The sequence below is a fragment of the Rattus norvegicus genome, chromosome 15 (assembly GCF_036323735.1).
Source record: "Rattus norvegicus strain BN/NHsdMcwi chromosome 15, GRCr8, whole genome shotgun sequence".
Classification (NCBI taxonomy): domain Eukaryota; kingdom Metazoa; phylum Chordata; class Mammalia; order Rodentia; family Muridae; genus Rattus; species Rattus norvegicus.
The window spans coordinates 61,165,455-61,185,794 of record NC_086033.1 but is presented as its reverse complement, the minus strand read 5'-3'; the positions used below and the strand labels follow the sequence as shown (position 1 = coordinate 61,185,794).

Genomic DNA, 20,340 nt, shown 5'->3' with positions numbered 1-20,340 from the left:
TGAGATCACAAGAATTTCTTTACACGTTACCAACCCTTAAAGCAGTAGTTTCTAAGTTATTATTTTGTTTTGTTTTTGTTTCTGTATCCCAGAGTGCAGGAGGTTAAAGCTAGAGACCATGCATGATAGACAAGAGCTCTACCATTGAGCTGTATCCGCAGACTTGGGTTTTGTTTTGTTTTTTCTTTTCTTTTCTTTTCTTTTCTTTTTTTCGGAGCTGGGGACCGAACCCAGGGCCTTGCGCTTCCTAGGCAAGCGCTCTACCACTGAGCTAAATCCCCAACCCCCTGGGGGGGGGGGTTGTTTTTTAAATGGGATCTTTTTCCCCCCAATCATTAAAAATTTAGGAGATTCTGAATTGTAACTGTCACACTTTCAGCCAGTATTGTTTAAAACAACGACTAAAGAAAACTATAAATTTGTATAAATCATAACAGGACCCAAAGGATAGGGAACTATATCTATAAATTAGAATGTTTTAAGATAGTGTTGCTTGCATGTGTGTTTAGAGACAGGAGACCCCGTCTCAAAAACAAACAAATAAAAAACAAGGCGAGAAAGCAAAGAAAAAAGTCCAATCAATTGTAAAGACATACAAACACAGTAGGATACAGTTCTTAGCTGTCACATTTAGAGGTCATCTCTACATGTTTCAATTTTTCCCCCTGAGAATGAAGATAAATATATCCCCTATCTCTGGCTTCAATAGTTACTTTCTGAAATTGTGACCATGTATACAGAAAAATGGAAATTGGAAATGTGTTTGCACCTGTAATCCCAGCACTCAGGAGTCTGAGGCAGGGGAGGCTTTCACAGGTTTGAGGCAGCCTGGGCTACATAGTGAGTTACAAAGCCAGCCAAGACTTCATAGCAAGACTTTGTACCAAAATAAATAAATAAATAAATAAATAAATAAATAGGAAAATGTAAAACACTTAACATTTACTAGTATGCACTTCAAGGTAGTTACTTCCACCTATTGCATACCCAGTCACTAGTTTAAATGCTTTAAACCTATTAAGTCGTGTATTTCTATAGCAATCTTAAAAATACATTTGCAGACAAGAAAACTAAAGCACAGTGCATTTAAGGAGGCAATCATGGTGGCTCACATGTGAAATCCTCCCACGCAGGAGCTGAGATAGGAGGCTAGGGGCCGTCCTGGGCTACAGACTACTGGACCTACCTTGGGAACAGTGAGTCCCTGTCTCAAAAACTCAAGCCCACTTGAATACATTAAAAAAAAAAAAACTTACAAATTTGGTTTCCAACACAAGCCAGGAACTGTGGGGCGGGTCTGAAGTCACACTTGGGAAGTAGAGACGAAGATCAGAAGTTCAGAGTCGGGCTGGAGAGATGGCTCAGCGGTTAAGAGCACTGACTGTTCTTCCAGAGGTTCTGAGTTCAAATCCCAGCAACCACATGGTGGCTCACAACCATCTGTAATGAGATCTGATGCCCTCTTCTGGTGTGTCTGAAGACAGCTACAGTGTACTTATATATAATAAATAAACAAATCTTTAAAAAAAAAAAAAAGAAGTTCAGAGTCATCATTAGCTATATATTGAGTTTGAGGCCACCATGAGATGTGTGAAACCCTGTCTCAAAAGCAAAATCAGGGCTGGAGACAGGACTCACTGGTTAAGAGCACTTATTGCTCTTCCAGGGCACCGAGTTCAGTTCCCAGGACCTACAGCAGGTGGTTTACAATGACATCTTAGTCCCGCCCCAGAGAATCCAATGCTTTGGGCCTCTACAAGCATCCATACTTGCATGCACACGCCTACGCACAGACACCACATACACACACACGCCCTCCCCCATCCAAAAATAATGAAAATACGTGTTTTAGTGTGTGTCACACTCAGATGGAAGTCAGAGGAAAAGCTGTAGAAGTCACTTAGAAAACTGCCACACAGAACAGTCATGTGAGCATGAGAAAGTAGCCACCTACAAGCCAACAGACTAAACTCGCCTTGTTATCTTAATCTTGGACTTTCTGGCCTCCAAACTGTGAGGCACTTGAACCACCAGTCTATGGCATTTTGTACAGCAGCTTGACTAGACTGACGAATATGTAGAACATCTTTAAAATATAAATTAATTTTTATGTACTGTATTTGTGTTATCCCTCAACATAGAAAGAATCTTGGGCAAAGTTATACTTTTTAGTTTTTAGTACATTGCTTTATTTGCCAACTTTTTAAGCAAGGAAAACAATACGGCATGTACTTGCTTATCAATGCAGAAAGAGATCTACACTGTGTAATTGAAAAGGCATATTTATTCAGTCTGTATTTCAGATAGAGTCTCATGTACGTAGCCCATGCTGTCCCTGAACTTGCTATTGTAGCCAAGAGTAACCTTGAACTTCTGCTCCTCCAGCATCTACCCACCAATGATCTGGGTTTACAAGCATGCATCCTGCTTCCTGGCCTGAAAGAGTATATTTAAAGCCTAGCAAACTATTCCCTTTCCACTATGTTAGGGCTGGAGAGATGGATTGGTACTGACGAGCCCTTGATGCTCTTACAGAAAACGGGCTTCAGTCTCAGCACCTACATGTTGCCTCACAACCAACTGTAACTCCAGTTCCAGGGAATCTGATGCTCTCTTCTGTCTTCCACGGGCACTGCACTTACTTGGCATGCACAGATGGTAGTAAAACACTGGAAACTTTTAAAAAATGTGTTACAAGGTGTGGTGTAGCATGTCTTTTATACCAGCACCTGGGAGGCAGAGGCAGGCAGGTGGAGCTCAGCGAGTTGGAGGGCAGCCCGGTCTACAGAGCGAGTTCCAGAACAGCCAGGGCTACAAGGAGAAGCCTTGCTTCTAAAAACCAAACCAAACTGAACCACCACCACCACCACCACCACCACCACCACCAGCAACAACACTCACAAACAAACAAACAAACAAACAAACAGCTCAAAAACCCAAACAAAACAGAAAAGGAAATAATTTCTTTGTGGTTGTCAAAGTTTCAGCTCCTGGACATCTTGTTTTGGGACCTCTGGCAAGGCAGAACATGGTGTTAAGTGTGTTCACCTTTTAAGAACTGGGAAGCAAAGTGATGCCAGCACTCTAGTATCTCCTTCTAGAATATACCCCTTGGATCTAACTTCCTCCAAAGGTTTCCACCATTCCGAAGAATTAGGTGATATGCAAACGAATAAGTTGTCTTAATTACTTTTCTATTGCTGTGAAGAGACACCATGACCATGGCAACTTAAAAAAAAAACCCAAAAAACATTTAATTGGGAATTTGCTTATGGTTTCAGAGGGTGAAACTTGAACATCCTCCCATGTTGGAGAGGATGGCTGCACATAGACGGGCATGGCAATGGAGCAGTAGCTATGAGTTTATATGTTGAGACAATAATTATGAGGTAGAGTAGGCACTAACTGGGAATGACATGGTATTTTGAATCCTCAAAGCCTTTCCCCCTATACCCAATGACAGTAACAAGCCTCCTCCAACAAGACCACACCTCCTAATCCTTCCCCCACAGTTCCTTCGGTTGGGACCAAGCAATCAAATACATGAGCCTATAGTAGTATTCTCACTCAAACCACCACAGCTGTCTTCTCAACAGTCTTTAATCTCATGGTTAAATTGGTTGTGGAAATAATAACAAACTCCTAGATTTTACTGTGCCAGCTAGTTATATAAACAGGTATGTGGTTGTACTATTATTTCACTTAAGGCATAATTCTAAAGGAGGCACAGCTTGTCTAAAGTGTCAGGAGAGAATGTTTAGCTGGAAATCCCAGATGCTCCCAATCAAGATTTGACTTTCCTTCTCAGAAACACTGAAATTTGATTTACATAGCATTTTTTCTTTTAATTTTGACTTTAAAGTGACTGAGCATGGAAGTCATATTTCTGTAAAGAAGATCACAATGATGTTCTAACTCCATTTCCTGTTGAAAGGTAGAAATAAGTTTTGTTTCAGACAAAACAGGAAGGCAGTAATAAAATTATAGCTGCTGGCTCGCTTAGGACTTCTGTTTGTGCAGACATTATTTCGTTTATATAGACGAAGATTTGGGCTTGGAACTGTCAGCAGCACAACTAGTAGAGGCTTTTGTTTTGTTTTGTTTTGAATTCTTGTCTTCCTGTCTTACACCTCCATAGCCTAAACAACTAAGTATGTGTGTATATGTACACGCGTACGTGTGCGGAGGTCAGAGAGCAACCGTAGGTGTTAATAACTCAGGAGCTGTCTGCCTTGGTTTTTCAGACAGGGTATTTACTAGAACAGAGTTCATCAGATAGGGTAGGCTTAGCCTGGAGGGATTTGTGTTCACTCGTCTCTTCAGCCTCCCCACCCCCCTCCAGCTTCTTCTTTTTGTTTTCTTAAATAAACAGACAAACGAAACACAGACAAATGAACAAAATATAAAAAACAAAAACAAAATGTTGTTTTAGGCCAAGCAGTGATGGCACAGGCCTTTAATCCCAGCACTTGGGAGGCAGAGGCAGGCAGATCTCTAAAAGTTTCAGGCCAGCCTGGACTACACAGAGAAACCATGTCTCAAAAAACAAAGAAAAGCCAAAAACAAATACAAACAAACAAAAAACCCCTCTCAAACAAAAGGGGTGGGGGAGGCATAGGATGAAGTTCACCTAAAAGCACACATTGCATCCTTCAATGTGGTAGGTACCTCATGTAGAATTATTACCTGTAGTTATCTCTGGCAAGTGACTGAAATGGGCAACCCCTATCTTGGAGTCACCTTCCATTTTGGGCAGTGGTGATGCATACCTTTGATCCTAGCACTAGGAAGGCAGAGGCAGGCCAATCTCGGAGTTTGAGGCTAGCCCAGTCTACAGAGTGAACACCAGGACAGGACAGTCAAAGGTACACAGAGATACCCTGTCTCTGAAACAAAACCAACCAACCAACCAACCAACCAAAGAAAAGAATTCTAGAGAATGAACTCTGGCTTGCAAGCTGAACCATTTCCTGCTGCTTGTAGCCTCCTTGTCCCCTTTTTTAAAAAAAGTTCTCATTACACAGCCTCACCTGGCGTTGAAATTGTAATCCTCTTGCATTTGATTTTCCAGTGCTATTATTACAGGCACGTGCAGAAATTAGGATTCAGAATGTATATACGTTTATAGACATGTTTACATATATCTTTTAATACTTTAATGCTACACAAACACTTAGCGTGTGATCCTTCTTGTCACAGATGTCTATCTGTATGCTGTTACAAACCCTTAGTATGTTTTATTTTTTGGAGAAATTGTCCCTGAAACATTCTAGGGTTGTATCCTGCTTTTCTCATTATTGGGAAGCTTACATGGAGAAAGAGGCAGTAGACTCGATGATCAGTAGACCCATAAAAAATACCACAATTCTTACTGAAAATGTTGGGTCCCCTACACGGCTGAGATTTCTTTCACACCAGTTTCATCATTTCAAGGTCTGCCCATGTTCCCGCTAAAGTCATGATCATTACTTTGATTTGCCCCGAAAGACAAGGCTTCTTTTAAGAATTGTTTTAAAAACAGCAAGAAAAGGAAGGAAAAATGGATTCTAAATCAAGAGTCTTCATTGTATCAGGCAGGGTTTCCGCTGCACAAAACAAAAGAATAAAAGTTAACTTGGAAAAAACTACAACATCTAGGGCGGAAGCCTAATAACCAGCGTGAGACGAACAGCTTTCAGAGATTAGGGCACGGGAGTAGTTTGGCGCTGACGGGGTGTCAGGAACCATACTCCTGCACCGAGCTGGAGACCTCCCCAGGGAGAAGTTTCTAGTCTTTCTCTCGGCCGTGAGACTGCGCATGCGCACCGCAGGGGGCGGGTCCTGGTCGCCATCTTGCCGCGCGCGGGCTTCCCTCCCGGGCCGCCCACTGGAGTGCGCTGTGTTCCGCTTCCCGTGGCATCCGGCTGAGGTAACCCACGGCCCCGGTACTGGCTGGTCGGTCCAGCAGGCCTCCCCATCGCCGCGATGCCCTGCGTGCAGCTGCCCGCCAAGGAGAGCGCTCTCTTCAAGCGCGTGCTGGTGAGCGGTGGCCCATCCGACCTTTGCGCGCTTTCTTTAACTCAGAGCTGGGCTCTCCTTCCCTCCCCCGCAGCGCTCCCCTTCCCTCTCTCCCTCTGCGGCGCTCCCTCCCAGACTCTGTAGCGTGCTGGGCTGGCCCCACTGCCGGAGCTTTCCAGAAACTTCCCTGGCAAAGCCGCTGGGACCCCGGCAACTCGGTGCCCTCTGCGGCGGTAGGCTCAGCGCCCCCCCCTCTTGTCAGGGTAGTTAAAGCTGCTTCGGGTCCAGGCTGGGCCAATCACCGCTGCTTGAGGGTACGGGGAAATCGAGCCCGAGGTCCACGGCAGCCCATGCCTCTGTGCGGGAGAGTTTGCATGTTTGTGGTAGCCCCGTTTTGGGAGTGACTTGCCAGAAACTTGCTTTTAACTCGTCCTTGTTAAAACTGCAGAGGCTGGCTTTGCGCTTCTTGAAACCATTTATGTAGCTTTGAAGAAAGCCTTACTAATTGATAATGATGATGACGACAATAGTAGTAGTAGTAGTAGTAATAATAATAATAATAATAATAATAATAATAATAATAGCAGCCTTAGTCATGTCAGACCCCTGCCAAGCTTAAAGAGACTCGGCTTTACGTTTTTAAACTGATAAGAACAGATACTACACTTGATCTTAGCCAAAAGGCCGAGAAGCGATGGCTTTACGTTTTTAAATTTTACTTAAGACATGCTCACTCTGTAGCCCTGGCTGGCCTGGATCTCTCTATGTATACAAAGCTAGCCTAGATTTTAAAGTCGCTCTTTTTGCCAACTGAGTGCTGGGATAAAAGGCATTTGCCACTCTGCCCAGACAAGAAGTTTTCTCTGGGATGTGTGCCAGCCTATCTGCCACCTTGGCACCTTTATGGTTTTCCAGGTTATATCCCTTCAGGGAGGAGAGAAGTGACATGCTTCTCAGAATGCCCTGGGGCTCTAAGATTTAGAAAAGAATATGAGTTAATGGCTGTATTTTCTAAGCTGCCTTTTAAATTTGCAAATGTGGTACTGCAAGGCAAGCTTTTAAATTTCGGGGTGAATTTAAATTGAGAGCACACGGCTGCATAGCAGTTAGCTGTGGATGAGCTTTGCTGTATAAAACACTGGTCATTGAGGACTTTATTGCTGTCACCTGACAAAACTTTACAGGCGTAGTTCTGGTTCAAGCCAATGATCAATGATACAAGCCAATAGAAACTTGCCGTTTAGTATTGAGAATGTTAACCATGATACAAGTGAACTAGGGGATGAAAAAAATTATATATATTTATACATATATATATGCATGTATGCTTTGCCTAGAGAATGCTGGGATTATAGTTGTACCTCATCTAGCCTTGGGATGAGTATTTCAAATCTCAGTTTGATACAGTTGGTGAAGAAGCATGCTTGGCAAATAAATGACAAAAATGTTCACTCCTTTGGTAACTGTTGCAGATCAGCATTATTTAAAAAACACTTGATACTCTTCCTTATTAGTTCCTTCTGCTTATATCTCATCGTCTGTCTTTGTTATTTGTCAATCGAACCTCTATAGGCCAAGTTGGATCTTAAACATTTTTTATTACGTTTATTTATGACTTGTGTGCACACTGTGGTGTTCGTGCAGAGATCAGAGAGCAGCTTCCAGTTGTCTCCTTCCACGTGGGTTCCCACAGTCAGACTCAGGTTGTCAGACTCGCTGCAGAGTCTTTACTAACTGACCCATTTCACTGGCCCTGTTTTATTTTACTTATTTTGAGGCGAGGTTTCAGATTTTCACTCTAGCCCACAATGGGTTGTATAATCTAGCCTACCCTAGAACTCATGGCAGTCTTTTTGTCTCAACTTCCTAAGGACTGGAATTGATGGATTGTAGGGAATGAGCCACCAGGCTGGGCCTCATAGCTATTATTAATTTATTCATATGGTTCAATATTTTTCCTGTTACCTTTATCTTCTAACCATTCAGTAATCTTCCAGAGCCAATCAAGGAATTTAAATATATTTTAATGAAGACTCTAAAGTTATCACTTCCACATCATTTGCTACAAGAATTAGCTGTGTATGCCCTTGGTGCCATTTTGCTTTGAATTTAGAAGAGTAGTTTTAATTGAGCTCTTGATTACTTGTCTAGCGTAAGGAAACCTAGACAAGAATTCATTTTCCTAGAGTTCGCAGATGGTTCTGAAGATAGACAGTAAATAGATAAGACTGTCAGAGACAATAGATGGCTAGCACTGTGTAGCAGATGAAAGAGAGTAACAGATAGAGATAGGCAGAGGGAAGGAGGCTGGCAGAGCTACATAGCATGGCCAAGTAGGTGAAGAGTGGCTTAGATCAAAGGAACAGCCACGGCAACATTGGAGGAAGAACCTTTTAGTTCAAAGGAATATAGTGTAGAGGTCCTAAGTGGGGGAAAGCTTGAATACTGAGAGATGAACACCTAGTCTGAAGGGTATAGTGGATGAGAAAGTGGAGAGGAGCTCGACTTGTGTGATTTGGGAATAGAGATGCCTTTTATGTTAGTGTTAGATGAATGATAGTCTTTGTAGCTGCACCACGGTTTGGAACAAAGGTAGATTTGTATTTGTGTTAAGAACTAAATAAAATTAAAAAGACAAGAGAAGTGCTGGCAAGGAAGGTTGTGGAGAAAATGGAACCCGTGCACATCGTTTTTTGTAATGGAAGTCAGTGCTGCCAGTATAGAAGGCAGTATGGTGGGCAGTGAGATGGCTTAGCAGATAAAGTGCTTGGACCAGAGTTCAATCTCTGGAGCCTGTGGAAAGGTACGAATGAGGACAAGATCTATAAATTGTCTTCTGATCTGTACATGAGCGCGTGCACGCAAGCATGCACACACGCACACTTAAAAAAAACTATGGAGGGAGTTTCTAAAAACAAACAAAGTCGAACTAAAACAAGAATACCCATAGAATTACCATATGATCCTGCTATCACTGCTGTAATATACAAAGGAATTGAGATCAGTATGTTGAAGAGTCATCTGTAGTGTTTATTACAACACTATTCAATATCATGCATAATGACCAATAAATGGAAACAATCTAAATGTTCTTCAATTGATAAATGGATAAAACAGTGTGGTACATACAATGAAATAGTAATCAGCTATAGAAAGAATGAAGATATAATATTTTCAGCAACATGGATGAAATCAAACAGCATGGTAAGTGAAATAAGCCAGGCATAGACGAGACTTTAGGGACTCTACGGTTCATGTGTAACCAAAAGAAGTTTGATACCAGAAAAGTTGAACAGAGGTTACCAGGGGTAGATGAGAATGACTGGAGGAAGGGACTGGGGAAAGTTGGTCAGTGGGTACTAAGTCACAATTGTATGGCTTTAAAGTTCTTTACTATATTCTGTGTCGGTGTTGGTTGATGATTATGCATTTATTGAGTTTATTCATTTATGTCTTTATCTCTTATTAATAGTGGAAATGTTATATGTCAAGGCATATATAGCTGCACTTAATGCTGTGATTAATATAAATAGAAGAGCACGTCATCACATTTTAGACTTCGGATCTTCAATTTAAATGTACATGATATAATGAAAATTGCTTCATTGTTTTATAAAATAACCTGCTGTTTCCTTTTAGAAATGTTACGAACAGAAACAGTACAAAAATGGCCTCAAGTTTTGCAAGATGATTCTTTCGAACCCGAAATTCGCTGACCATGGAGGTACTGTCTCACGTATTGCTGTGTTGCTTTGGGAGAATATAATTCTAAAACCAGGAGGACTTTTGACAGTGGAGGAGTGCTCAGGTTCTAAGGCTGTGGTCTGTGCATGAATGTTTAGCATTTTTTTGGTTATGTTTCAAGTGAATCTTCTGCTGAGCTGGTTTCATGCTTTACTGTATGCAGTGCCTTTACTTTCAGATGAGGAAGTTGAGACAATTGGATGAGGTAATGTGCATGTTAATATCCCCCTTCAGAAGGACTTCAGATATTAGAGGAGTTCAGATTTTGGATTACTTGTTTAGATTACCAGTTCTATACACCAATTCAAAAAAACCTTGAAATTCTAGTTTCAAATCTTGGATCATTTAGAATTTGGGACTTTTGGGCTGGGGATGCTTAATTTCTTTCATCTGTCACTCTGACTAGACTCTAATTTTTTACTTCAGTTTCTTGTATAAAAGTAGGCTGTTATTGCAGTATAGAATAGTGTGAAGATATACACATTTTATTCTTTGATGTTTTTGATGTATTATTTTTATGTTTATCATGTGTGAGTGTGTGTACGGTTGCATGCATTCCACAGTACATGTGTGGAGGCCCAAGAACAGCTTCAGAGAATTGGTTCCTTCTACCATGTGGGTCCCATGGGTGGGACAGGTTGTCAGGCTTGGTGCCAAGTGTTTACTCACCGAGCCATGTATCTGGCTCCTGTCTGCCTCATCTTTATAATATGTTACATCAATTCATAATTAGGTTGTTAAGGGTTTTTTAAATTCTTCCTAATAAAGTCTACATTTATTTTTCCATCATTTTTACTAGTCGGAATTTTTTGTTGAAAAGATCAGATTTGTTTTAGAAAATTATGGTCTATAACATAACATAGCTAATTAAGTTCTCTTAGACTACTAGACTTGGACAACTTTTAAGATCATTTAATTAGGGAAAATAGGCTGATACTGTTCACCTTTCTAAAACTACTAGATAATCTTTTAAAGGAAATAGAAGCTTTCATTTTATGAAGTTTTAGAAAATGAAACTTTACATGGGTTCTGCATATGTGAATTCAGGTCTTTGCAATTGCTCAGCCTACTAAATAATTGCCCTACCCCACTAAGACCAATTCTAACCAATCATAGTATAAAGTTTTTATCATTTTGTTTTTCTTTTTTTAAAGACAGGATTTCTTTGTAAAGTGAAACACTGTTCTGAAAACTATTTGATCTGTTTGAAAATCACTGCTACTATCTTAAGTAACTCCTTTGTGGAGTTTTTCAGAGAAATACTTTATTATAAATCATCTTCATCTTTCATTAACTTCCTAACATTTTCTTGGGTTGCTTTTCTGTAGTACAATGTTATCCTTTCCAAGTGCAAACTAGTGTCACTCTTTTTTTGTGAGGTATAAATTAGATTTTGAGCCAGGCTTTGGTAGTGTATTCCTTTAATCAAGGCCAACCTGGTCTACAGAGTTCCAAGATAGTCAGAAAGAAAGAAACCCTGTCTTAAGTAAACAAACAAACAAAAAAAATTAGGTTATGAGTGGTTAGAATTGGTCTCAGTTGGGTGGGGCAATACTTGGGTGGCAATACTTGGTGGGCAATATTCTTCTGAGCAATTGCAAAGACCTGCATTCACATATTTAGAATCCATGTAAAATCAGGTTGGGGGTGGGGGTGGGGCGTCTGTAATTCCAGTGCCTCTACAGTGAGCTGAGAGGTGTAGATAGGAGAATTTCTGGAAGCTCTTGGACCTGCTAGCCTAGCTAAAAGCAAAGAGATCCTGCCTTATAAAGAAAGTGTACATCGAGGAATAACATTGAGGAAATCCTCTGATTTCCACATGTGTACCTGATGTATTTACCTGCACTCACACACAAAAACGTGTATAGAAACACACAGAAATGAACTGGCCTTGCAAAAGTATAGAACTACTGTAAATTTAATTCAAGAGAACTGGGATGCCTGCTTTGTTAAACTTTTCAGAGGATAAATCCCTCCATATAGAGTCCTGTAAAGGGTAGAACTCTATTCCAGTCTAAGGCATTTTAGAATACGACTTCAGTATTGAGTATGGTGATACTGATTACAGTGTATATATTTAGGTAGTCAGTCATTTTGTGAGGTATAAAGTAGATTATGATTAGTTAAAATTGGTTTCAGTGGGGTGGGGAGATGCTTCAAGCCAACAGTAAGTCTGACTATCGTTTGTACCTTTGTAATGAAGATAAAAGCCCTGGGGTAAGAGTAGTTAGTACTTTAGATCCCAGATACTAACGGAGTGCTAGGAGAGTGACTCGAATCTTTGATTTGTAAACAGATTAAAATTATTTTTCAGAGACTTTGGCTATGAAAGGATTAACATTGAACTGTTTAGGAAAAAGAGAAGAAGCGTATGAATTTGTTCGAAAAGGACTTCGCAGTGACGTCAGGAGTCATGTCTGTATCCTTTGCCATAGTTTTGTGGTTTTGTTTTCATTTACTTGTCTTTTCTAATTCAAATTTTACAACTTTTCTGTGAAACTTGAAATCTTAGGAATTTTAGTGAAGTCTATGTATTTAACCATTACTCATCAGCAGTATTCTGTTCCTTGATCCTTTCTGGAGTATTTTAAAGAAAATCTTCATAGAGAGACAGAGACCAGCTCTTTCCTTAAACATCCATGAATTGATTGATATTTCCCTACTTCAGAAAATGAATTTTAGTTTTTTAATCTATATAAATACTTGTGTTTCTTGAATTTTCTTTTAGAAGTTTTAGATGAATTTTTAAATTTAGAAGAAACCTATTTTAAAACAAGTTTAGCTGGATCTGTAGCTCAGTAGTAGAGTGCTTACCCAGTGCATGCAAGGCGTCCTGGGTATAACCCCTAGCACTGCAAAACTAGCAAATGAAATGAAAACCAGGTTTTATTTTGTGTCAGGAAAAACTGGTTCTATAGCTTGAATTCTATTAACACAGATACAACTATTACTTTACTGAATATTTACAGTACCTTTCATTTGCTAGTATTTCAACATGTAAACCAATTTAAAAAACTTTTAAAGAAGGATTGTTGAAATTTCTTCATTTCCCATGTTTGTGTTTGGTCTTTTAACATAGTACCCTTATATATCTGGCATTTAATTCATTTAGCATATGATTAATATTTGCCATTCATAGTCTCCATATTTTCACATATTTAACTTAGGAGTCTCTCAAAATACTAAATGATTATTTTCTTATCCCAGACTTTACCCTACAGTGTAATTATGGTAGTTTTGGGGGTTTGGCATAAGATAAACTAAGAGAGTAAAAATTAATTTTGTGTCTTTTAATATCACTAGTGAATTAAATGGTGGTTATATTACTTAGAATTGGATAATATCTAAACTTATTTTAGAAAATAAAGACAATCTTTATATAAGTGAATTTTGAGATTGCTTGGTTACAAAAGCAGGGAATTGAATGTAGGAAAATGTTACAAATTTTTGCCAAGAATTTTCTAAAAGTTACCTACAAATATTATGGAAATTTTCAAGCATGGATAAAATGGGAGAGATTGAGTGTTGAATCATTGTGTCCCCATCACCCAGCTTGAATAGTCAAAGCTTGGCTGTGCTTGTATTTGCCTGTTTCTAATTGTCCTTTCCCTCTGATCCCAGATCACTGTGAAACACATTCCAGATGAAATACTTTTGAGATTATTGCAATGTATATTGTAGTGTCTGGCTGTCTGTGTTTCCTTAACTTGATAGGTTGGCATGTATATGGGCTCCTGCAACGTTCTGATAAGAAGTATGATGAAGCTATTAAGTGCTACCGAAATGCCCTCAAGTTAGATAAAGATAATTTGCAAATATTGAGGGATCTCTCTCTATTGCAGATTCAGATGAGAGATCTTGAAGGTTATCGAGTAAGTAGTTTTAAATGTACTTTTTCAATACAGGGGCCAAGGGTTTTTTTTTTTTGTTTTTTGGGGGTTTTTTGTTTGTTTGTTTGTTTGTTTTTTTTTTTTTTTTTTTGAGTAATGGGATTGAAGGTATATGCTACAACACTTGGGGTAAAGATTAAAATTTTAATAGAATTCAGGATGAAGTAAGCCTAAGGCAAGATGTTATACCCACTTGGACTGCCCTATGATAATACTTGAGCATTAAATAAGGGTAAACTGAGATAGCAGAATAAAGACCTTTGCCACCTAGCTTGATGACCTGAGTAGCATCCCTGGGACTTAAACTGTGGAGGGAGAGAACAGACTTCTGAAAGCTGTTTTCTGGCTTCCACATGTGCACTCATGTGTGCACATGCACGCACACACACAATAAAAACATATTATACTAATATCTTTTGTTTTAACATTTTTGCTAAACTGAAAATGGACTTGACATTCAGCTTTTACTGAAATCTGAAGATTACTTAGCTTTTTTTTATTAAGTTAGTAAGCATAAAATACTATGGAAAGGATTGTCATGAAAATGGTATTTTTAGTATATGTGCTGCCGAAGCGAGCACGAAAATGGTATTTTTAAAGATCCATTTTTCTCTTTAGTTATGTGTGGTATTGTCTCTATTTGTCCATAGGTGTCTAGGTACCTATGGAGGCTACAAGAGGGGACTGGATTCTGTAGAACTAACATGATAGGCAGTTGTGAGTTGCCCAGAGTGTGTCCTGGGAACTGAACTTGGGCCCACATTAGTATTTGCCAGAGAGAAAAACTGACCCACGCTTAAATGAAGGAGCGGGTGACAGAAGCAAGAGTGAACGTAATATAAAGTGTTGTACTTTGATGTTCTATGAAAAGGGACCAGCGATGGCTAAGAGGCCCTGAAAAGAATGGCCTCCTTTGCACCACTTGTAACCATGGAATAGTCAGCAAACTTAAATAGACATTTTCTAGACTCAGTGTGCGAAAACATTGAGAAAGAAATGAGCTACTCCTGGGAGGTAGGGCCTCTGTAGAGAAGTTGGATTTTCTGCTACACAGAATACCCTTGGTTTTTCTAGTGTATCCATGGAAGGATTTCTGATATTTTGTTCATAATAGTACAGAAATTCAGCTGTTTCATATTGGCAGTGGGCATTTCCACTGGAAGAGCCCCATAGTGTTTTTCCTGGCTCCATCCTATATTGGAGACCACTTACAATAATATAAATAAGCTAATTTCATATAATAGCTTTAAAAATCTAGTATAGTCAGAAGCTATCCTAATTTTGTAACAGCCTCACAGCAAGGACTACAAGGCACAGAGACTTGACTTAGATTAGAAATGTGAAGAACATTTTTATAATGTTTTAGAACTGGTACTTGTTGATTGAATTAATTATAATGTTATTAAAGATTATTAAAATTCAGATACAATGTAAACATGTTAGATAAATAAAGAACTTAGAAAAAACAATTCTTTCCTAGGAGACAAGATACCAACTTCTTCAGTTACGCCCGACACAGCGTGCTTCCTGGATTGGATATGCCATCGCTTACCATTTGCTGAAAGATTATGATACCGCGCTAAAACTATTAGAAGAATTTAGACAAACACAGCAAGTAAGAACTTTAACACTTTTTCCTAATATTGCAGGCTAAAATAGTTTGAGTTTTACCTTTAAATTTTTCTTAGAAAACTGAAAAAAATGAAAAATATCTCAAAATAATTAAGAAAAGTTTAAAATGTAGAATTCCCAGTATAAAATAAACTAATTCTTAAGCTTTGTGGATAGTAATCTCAACAGTATTCTGACAGATAAAGAAATAAAACATGATGACTGGTGGTGGAGCTCAGGAAGAGTGCTTGTCTGGTCGGTTGTATTATGGGTGCACAGCCCTGGTCAATCTGCAGAACTAGAAAAATAGTAAAATGAAAAGAATTTGGAAGATGAATTGTTTTTATGATTATATATTACTTTATTTAGTTAGGGATTTGGAAAAGGTATATTTTTGTTCTATGTTAATGTATTTAGAATATTTAGAATACTTAACCTGTTTTATAAAAATATAAAGCATATTAGCTCTTTTACATATGTTAACATTCTATAATTGTTAAAGGTTTTACTTAAAAAATTATATAGAAGTAGCTTAAGTTTTTCCTGCACCTTTCCAGAGGTAACCACTAATCTGAAATTAGTACAGAGATTCCTTTTTGTATGTATGCCATGCATACATCTATAAAAGATACAGACTTGTTTATATATTTAAGAATTTACATGAGAGTTTTTGTTTGCTTGTTAGTTTTTAAGGCAGGGTCTCATAGTGTAGTCCTGGCTGGCCTTGAACTCAAGATCCTCTAAGCTTACCTTTCTTGGTCCTGGAGTTATAAGCATGTATCACTGTTTCTAGCCTGATAGTTTTTATCTTTTGTGTGTTGTGAGTGGGTGACTGTGTGTGTGTGTGTAGTCAGAGGAAAACTCCAAGAGACAGTTCTTGCCTTCCACCTTGCTGTGAGAAAGGGTCTTGTGTGTGTGTGTGTGTGTGTGTGTGTGTGTGTGTGTGTGTGTATGTATGTATGTGTATGCTGTGTATTATAGACTAGGTGGCTTGCTGAACAGTTCTGTCTACAGCACATACCTCCTTGTAATTGTTTTGGGATTGCAGCTGCTGCAATTCTACTACTTTAGGCTTTTAATATGGGTTCCAGTGATCTAAACTCAGGTCGCCATCTTCTATAGCAAGTGATTTATTCCTTAAGCCATCTCCCCAACCTGTTAGCTTTTTTTTTTCAACATTTTGGAGACTTATTAATATTAATTTAGGGCTCATTTATCCATTTTTTTTTTTTTGGTTCTTTTTTTTCCGGAGCTGGGGACCGAACCCAGGGCCTTGCGCTTCCTAGGTAAGCGCTCTACCACTGAGCTAAATCCCCAGCCCCCTCATTTATCCATTTTTTAAAACACTGTGTTTTGTTGTGTTGTATAAATGAGGAATAGTTTGTCTACTTTGTCTCTATTAAGAACAGTGCTATTATAAATGCCCTTATTTGCTGCTGCGTTGACTACATTTGTGTTTGTCTTCAGTGTAAATCTAAAACTGGAATTATAAAAGTTAACAGTTCTGGGACTGTAATTATGTCTGCACTAGATCTGGTATTATGGCTTTGTGACGTAGCTATACTAATTTAAACATTCACCAGCACTGTTATATGAATTTTGTTTCTCTGTATTGTGCAGATGCCTCGTGCCAGTTATTTATTGGATTTTACATCTTTTTTTTTTAATATTTCTTTGTGCTTGTGCAACATATGGAAGTTAGAGGATAACTTGGAGAAGTTGGTTCTCTCCTTCTATCGTACAGTTCCTGGAAATTGAGCTTAGGTTGTAAAACACTCCCTACCCACTTGCCTATCTCCCTGACCCAATTATGTCTTCCTGTTATTAATGAAGTGTAGGAATACTAGATGTCTTTTATTCGTTTCTTGTTGCTGTGATAAAACATCCTAACCAAAGTAACTTAGGGAAGAAACGGTTTTATTTTAAGCTCACAATTCCAGGTTGCAGTCATATCAGGGAAGTCAAGGCAGCAAGAACTTGAGTATCCAGTGGCATCCATAGTCAGAGCCAAGAGAGTGAATGCATGCATTTACGTCTTTAGCTTGTTTTCTTCTCTCATACACTATAGGTTCCCAGGCCTAGGGAAAGGAGATTCTCTCACATCAGTTGAGATAATCTCCCACAGAAATGCCCACAGGCTAACTAAGACCCTCTTCCCAGATGACTCTAGAATGTGTCAAGTTACAACGATCATCTCAGGGTATGGTGGCATATGCTTTTATTTCCAGCAAGGCAGAGGCAGGCCTCTGAGTTCCAGACTAGCCTGGTCTACATAGTGAGAGGATCAAAACAAAACAAAAATTACCACCAACAGAAGACCCCCCCCCCCCCCCCCCCCCCCCCCCCCCCCCGCCAAACACACACTCATCAACCCTGGGCAAAGGGATGTTGGTCTATAGGGGTTTTTGTTGGTTGGTTTTGTTTTTGTTTTTTTTTTTTTTTTTTTTTTTTTTGGTTCTTTTTTTTTTTTTTTCGGAGCTGGGGACCGAACCCAGGGCCTTGCGCTTCCTAGGTAAGCGCTCTACCACTGAGCTAAATCCCCAGCCCGGTTTTGTTTTATATCAGGGTAATACTGGCCTCAGGGTTTAAGTTTTGAAGTGTCTCCTTCTGTTCTGTTATGAAATACTCTGAAGGATTGGCATTAATTCTGTAAACATTTGGTAGAATGCACCTGTGCTGCCATCTCATCTTGGTCTTTATGGGATATTTATTATGAATTTTATTTTCTATTGCTATTTAGATTTTTTTATGTCTTCAATCATTTTTTTTAATTTATTTTTTTTATGTGAATACACTGTAGCTGTCTTCAGACACACCAGAAGAGGGCGTCAGATCCCATTACAGATGGTTGTGAGCCACCATGTGGTTGCTGGGAATTGAACTCAGGACCTGTGGAAGAGCAGCCAATGCTCTTAACTGCTGAGCCATCTCCAGCCCTTTCAGTCAGTTTTTTTTATAAAAGCTTTTATTTAATTCATCTTATTAATTTATTTCTCATTTAATTTTCTGTGGTCTTCTCTTTTAATCTATCTTTGCTTCTTTCTTTCCTCCTCCTCTTCTTCCTCCTCCTCCTTCTCTTCTTTAAATCTCAGGCCTGTGGTGATGTTTCTTTAGTTTCTGATTTTAATGCTATCTGTTTTTCCCTTTGGTCATTCTAGGTTAAGTTACTAATTTTGTTGATCTGGTCCATAACCAACTTACAGTTTTTTACTTTTTCTGTGTGGATGTGTTGGACCAGGCCTACAACACTCAAGAGGTTTTATAACAGTGCCTCAGCTCTTCCTGTCCTGTTGGGTACAGTATAAAGGGCGGGAAGAGAATAATTCTTTGGTGCTCCTTAGACCTTACCACGTAATTTAGAAAGGTGCCTAAGGAAGCTTTCCCTTCTGTCCTTCCTGTCTCTGAGGCTGGCCTTAAATTCTGAAGTCTCTTGCATCTGCTTCTTTGAGCATTGGATTACAGTTGTGTGTGCTGACATTACTCTGCTATGCCCTGCTTCACAGTATTTTCTTGAGGAAATTTTGTATAAAACTTTGCTAAATTCCATTATTGGTTCTGTTTTTTCTTTAAAAGTTTTTGGCAGATTCCTTAAGATGTCACCCACTTTTATATCTGGATTTAAGCTCTTTTCCTCTTCACTTGGCCTTATAAACCTGTTTTATTCTAAAGATGAAATTGACCATTTACTAACCTATTTTTAACTGCTTCTGGATTAAATTTGCAAAAGAATCCTGAGTAAAAAATTTGAAGATCTGTAACAATTTATATAGTTGCACAAATAAGATAATTTGGTTGTTTTCTTCTAGGTTCCTCCCAACAAAATAGCTTATGAATATAGCGAACTGTTACTATATCAGAATCAAGTGATGAGAGAGGCAAATTTATTTCAGGAATCTTTGGAACATATAGAAACATATGAGAAGTTGATATGTGATAAACTTTTGGTGGAAGAAATTAAGGGTAAGTTGATTTAGTTGTTGTTGTTGTTTTGTTTTTTAAATAGCCCTTTAAAATGGCCATTTTTGTCCTAACAATTAACCCTATGTATTTAGTGGCTGTCTAAGCACTTGGTTACTAAACCATTATTAATTTAATCGCCATGACATTCTTTTGATGACATGGGGGGAACTAAGGAGCTGTTGTCCTCTTGCTAATATGTAGCATTTTTTGACTTGGGTTTCTATTTTATGTATATGAATGTTTTGCTTTGCATGTGTGTGTGTACCATGTGTATGACTGGTGCCTTCAGAAACTAGAAGGTGTTTGGTCCTCTGGAATTGGAGGTTTTGATGGTTGTAAGCTGCCGAGTGGTTGCTAGAAATGGAACCCAGGTCTTCTCCAAGAGTAGTCTGTGCACCTAACCACTGAGCCCATCTCTCCAGCCTCTAGGGGTTTTTTTTTTTCTTTTTTTTTTTTTTTTCTTTTTTTCGGAGCTGGGGACTGAACCCAGGGCCTTGCGTTTGTTAGGCAAGCGCTCTACCGCTGAGCTAAATCCCCAACCCCAGTTTTTTGGGTTTTTTTGTATGTTTGTTTATGATTTGTTTTTTATTACTTTTAACTGTGTAGGGGTGTGTGTGTGTGTGTCTGTGTGTCTGTCTGTCTGTGTCTGTATGTGGATATAATAGGTGTGTGTGTGTATCTGTCTATATGTGGGTATAATAGGTGTGTGTGTGTCTGTGTGTGTCTGTGTCTGTCTATGTGGCTATAATAGGTGTGCGTGTGTGTGTGTGTGTCTGTCTATATGTGGGTGTAATAGGTGATGCAGCTGTCAGGGATGTAAAGGCATTGGATCCCCTGAAGCTGCAGTTATAGGTGGTTCTAAGCTGCTCAGTTTGAGTGCTGGTACTAAACTCAAATTCTCTGCAAGAGCAATACATGCTTTTAGGCACCTAGCTGGCTTTTTGATACCTAACTTAGTAATTTATTATAATTAATATTAGTATCAGTATTAGTGACAGCACTATTTTTCAAAGTATCAATAAAATATAATTAAGTATTCTTTTTCTTATTCTACTATCTGTGATGGAACCAAAGAAAAGGGCAATTATTTTTCCTTCTTATTGTGTCATTGCTATTTTTGTGATTAAATCTTAATATT

The 20,340-nt window shown here is 38.9% G+C and overlaps 1 protein-coding gene and 1 pseudogene across 9 annotated transcripts in view; one reads left to right on the top strand and one right to left on the bottom strand.

Annotated features, from left to right (window-relative positions):
• The first annotated feature begins 5,815 nt into the window (after window positions 1-5,815).
• Naa16 (N(alpha)-acetyltransferase 16, NatA auxiliary subunit) overlaps window positions 5,816-20,340 on the top strand; it is a 59,276-nt gene continuing 44,751 nt past the window's right edge. For 4 of the 9 annotated variants that reach the window (XR_010057851.1, XR_010057853.1, XR_010057852.1 and 1 more), the window contains exons 1-6: window positions 5,816-6,018; window positions 9,637-9,721; window positions 12,056-12,160; window positions 13,456-13,613; window positions 15,112-15,246; window positions 19,049-19,202. Coding sequence is in view for 4 of the 9 variants with exons in the window: in XM_063274646.1 (XP_063130716.1) it covers window positions 5,965-6,018; window positions 9,637-9,721; window positions 12,056-12,160; window positions 13,456-13,613; window positions 15,112-15,246; window positions 19,049-19,202 (691 nt within the window). In the remaining 5 variants the exon portion in view is untranslated. The remainder of the gene's footprint in view (window positions 6,019-9,636; window positions 9,722-12,055; window positions 12,161-13,455; window positions 13,614-15,111; window positions 15,247-19,048; window positions 19,203-20,340) is intronic. The other 5 variants (XR_010057850.1, XR_010057849.1, XM_063274645.1 and 2 more) reach the window with 2 other exon arrangements.
• Window positions 6,531-6,693, bottom strand: LOC120097256 (U2 spliceosomal RNA; annotated as a pseudogene).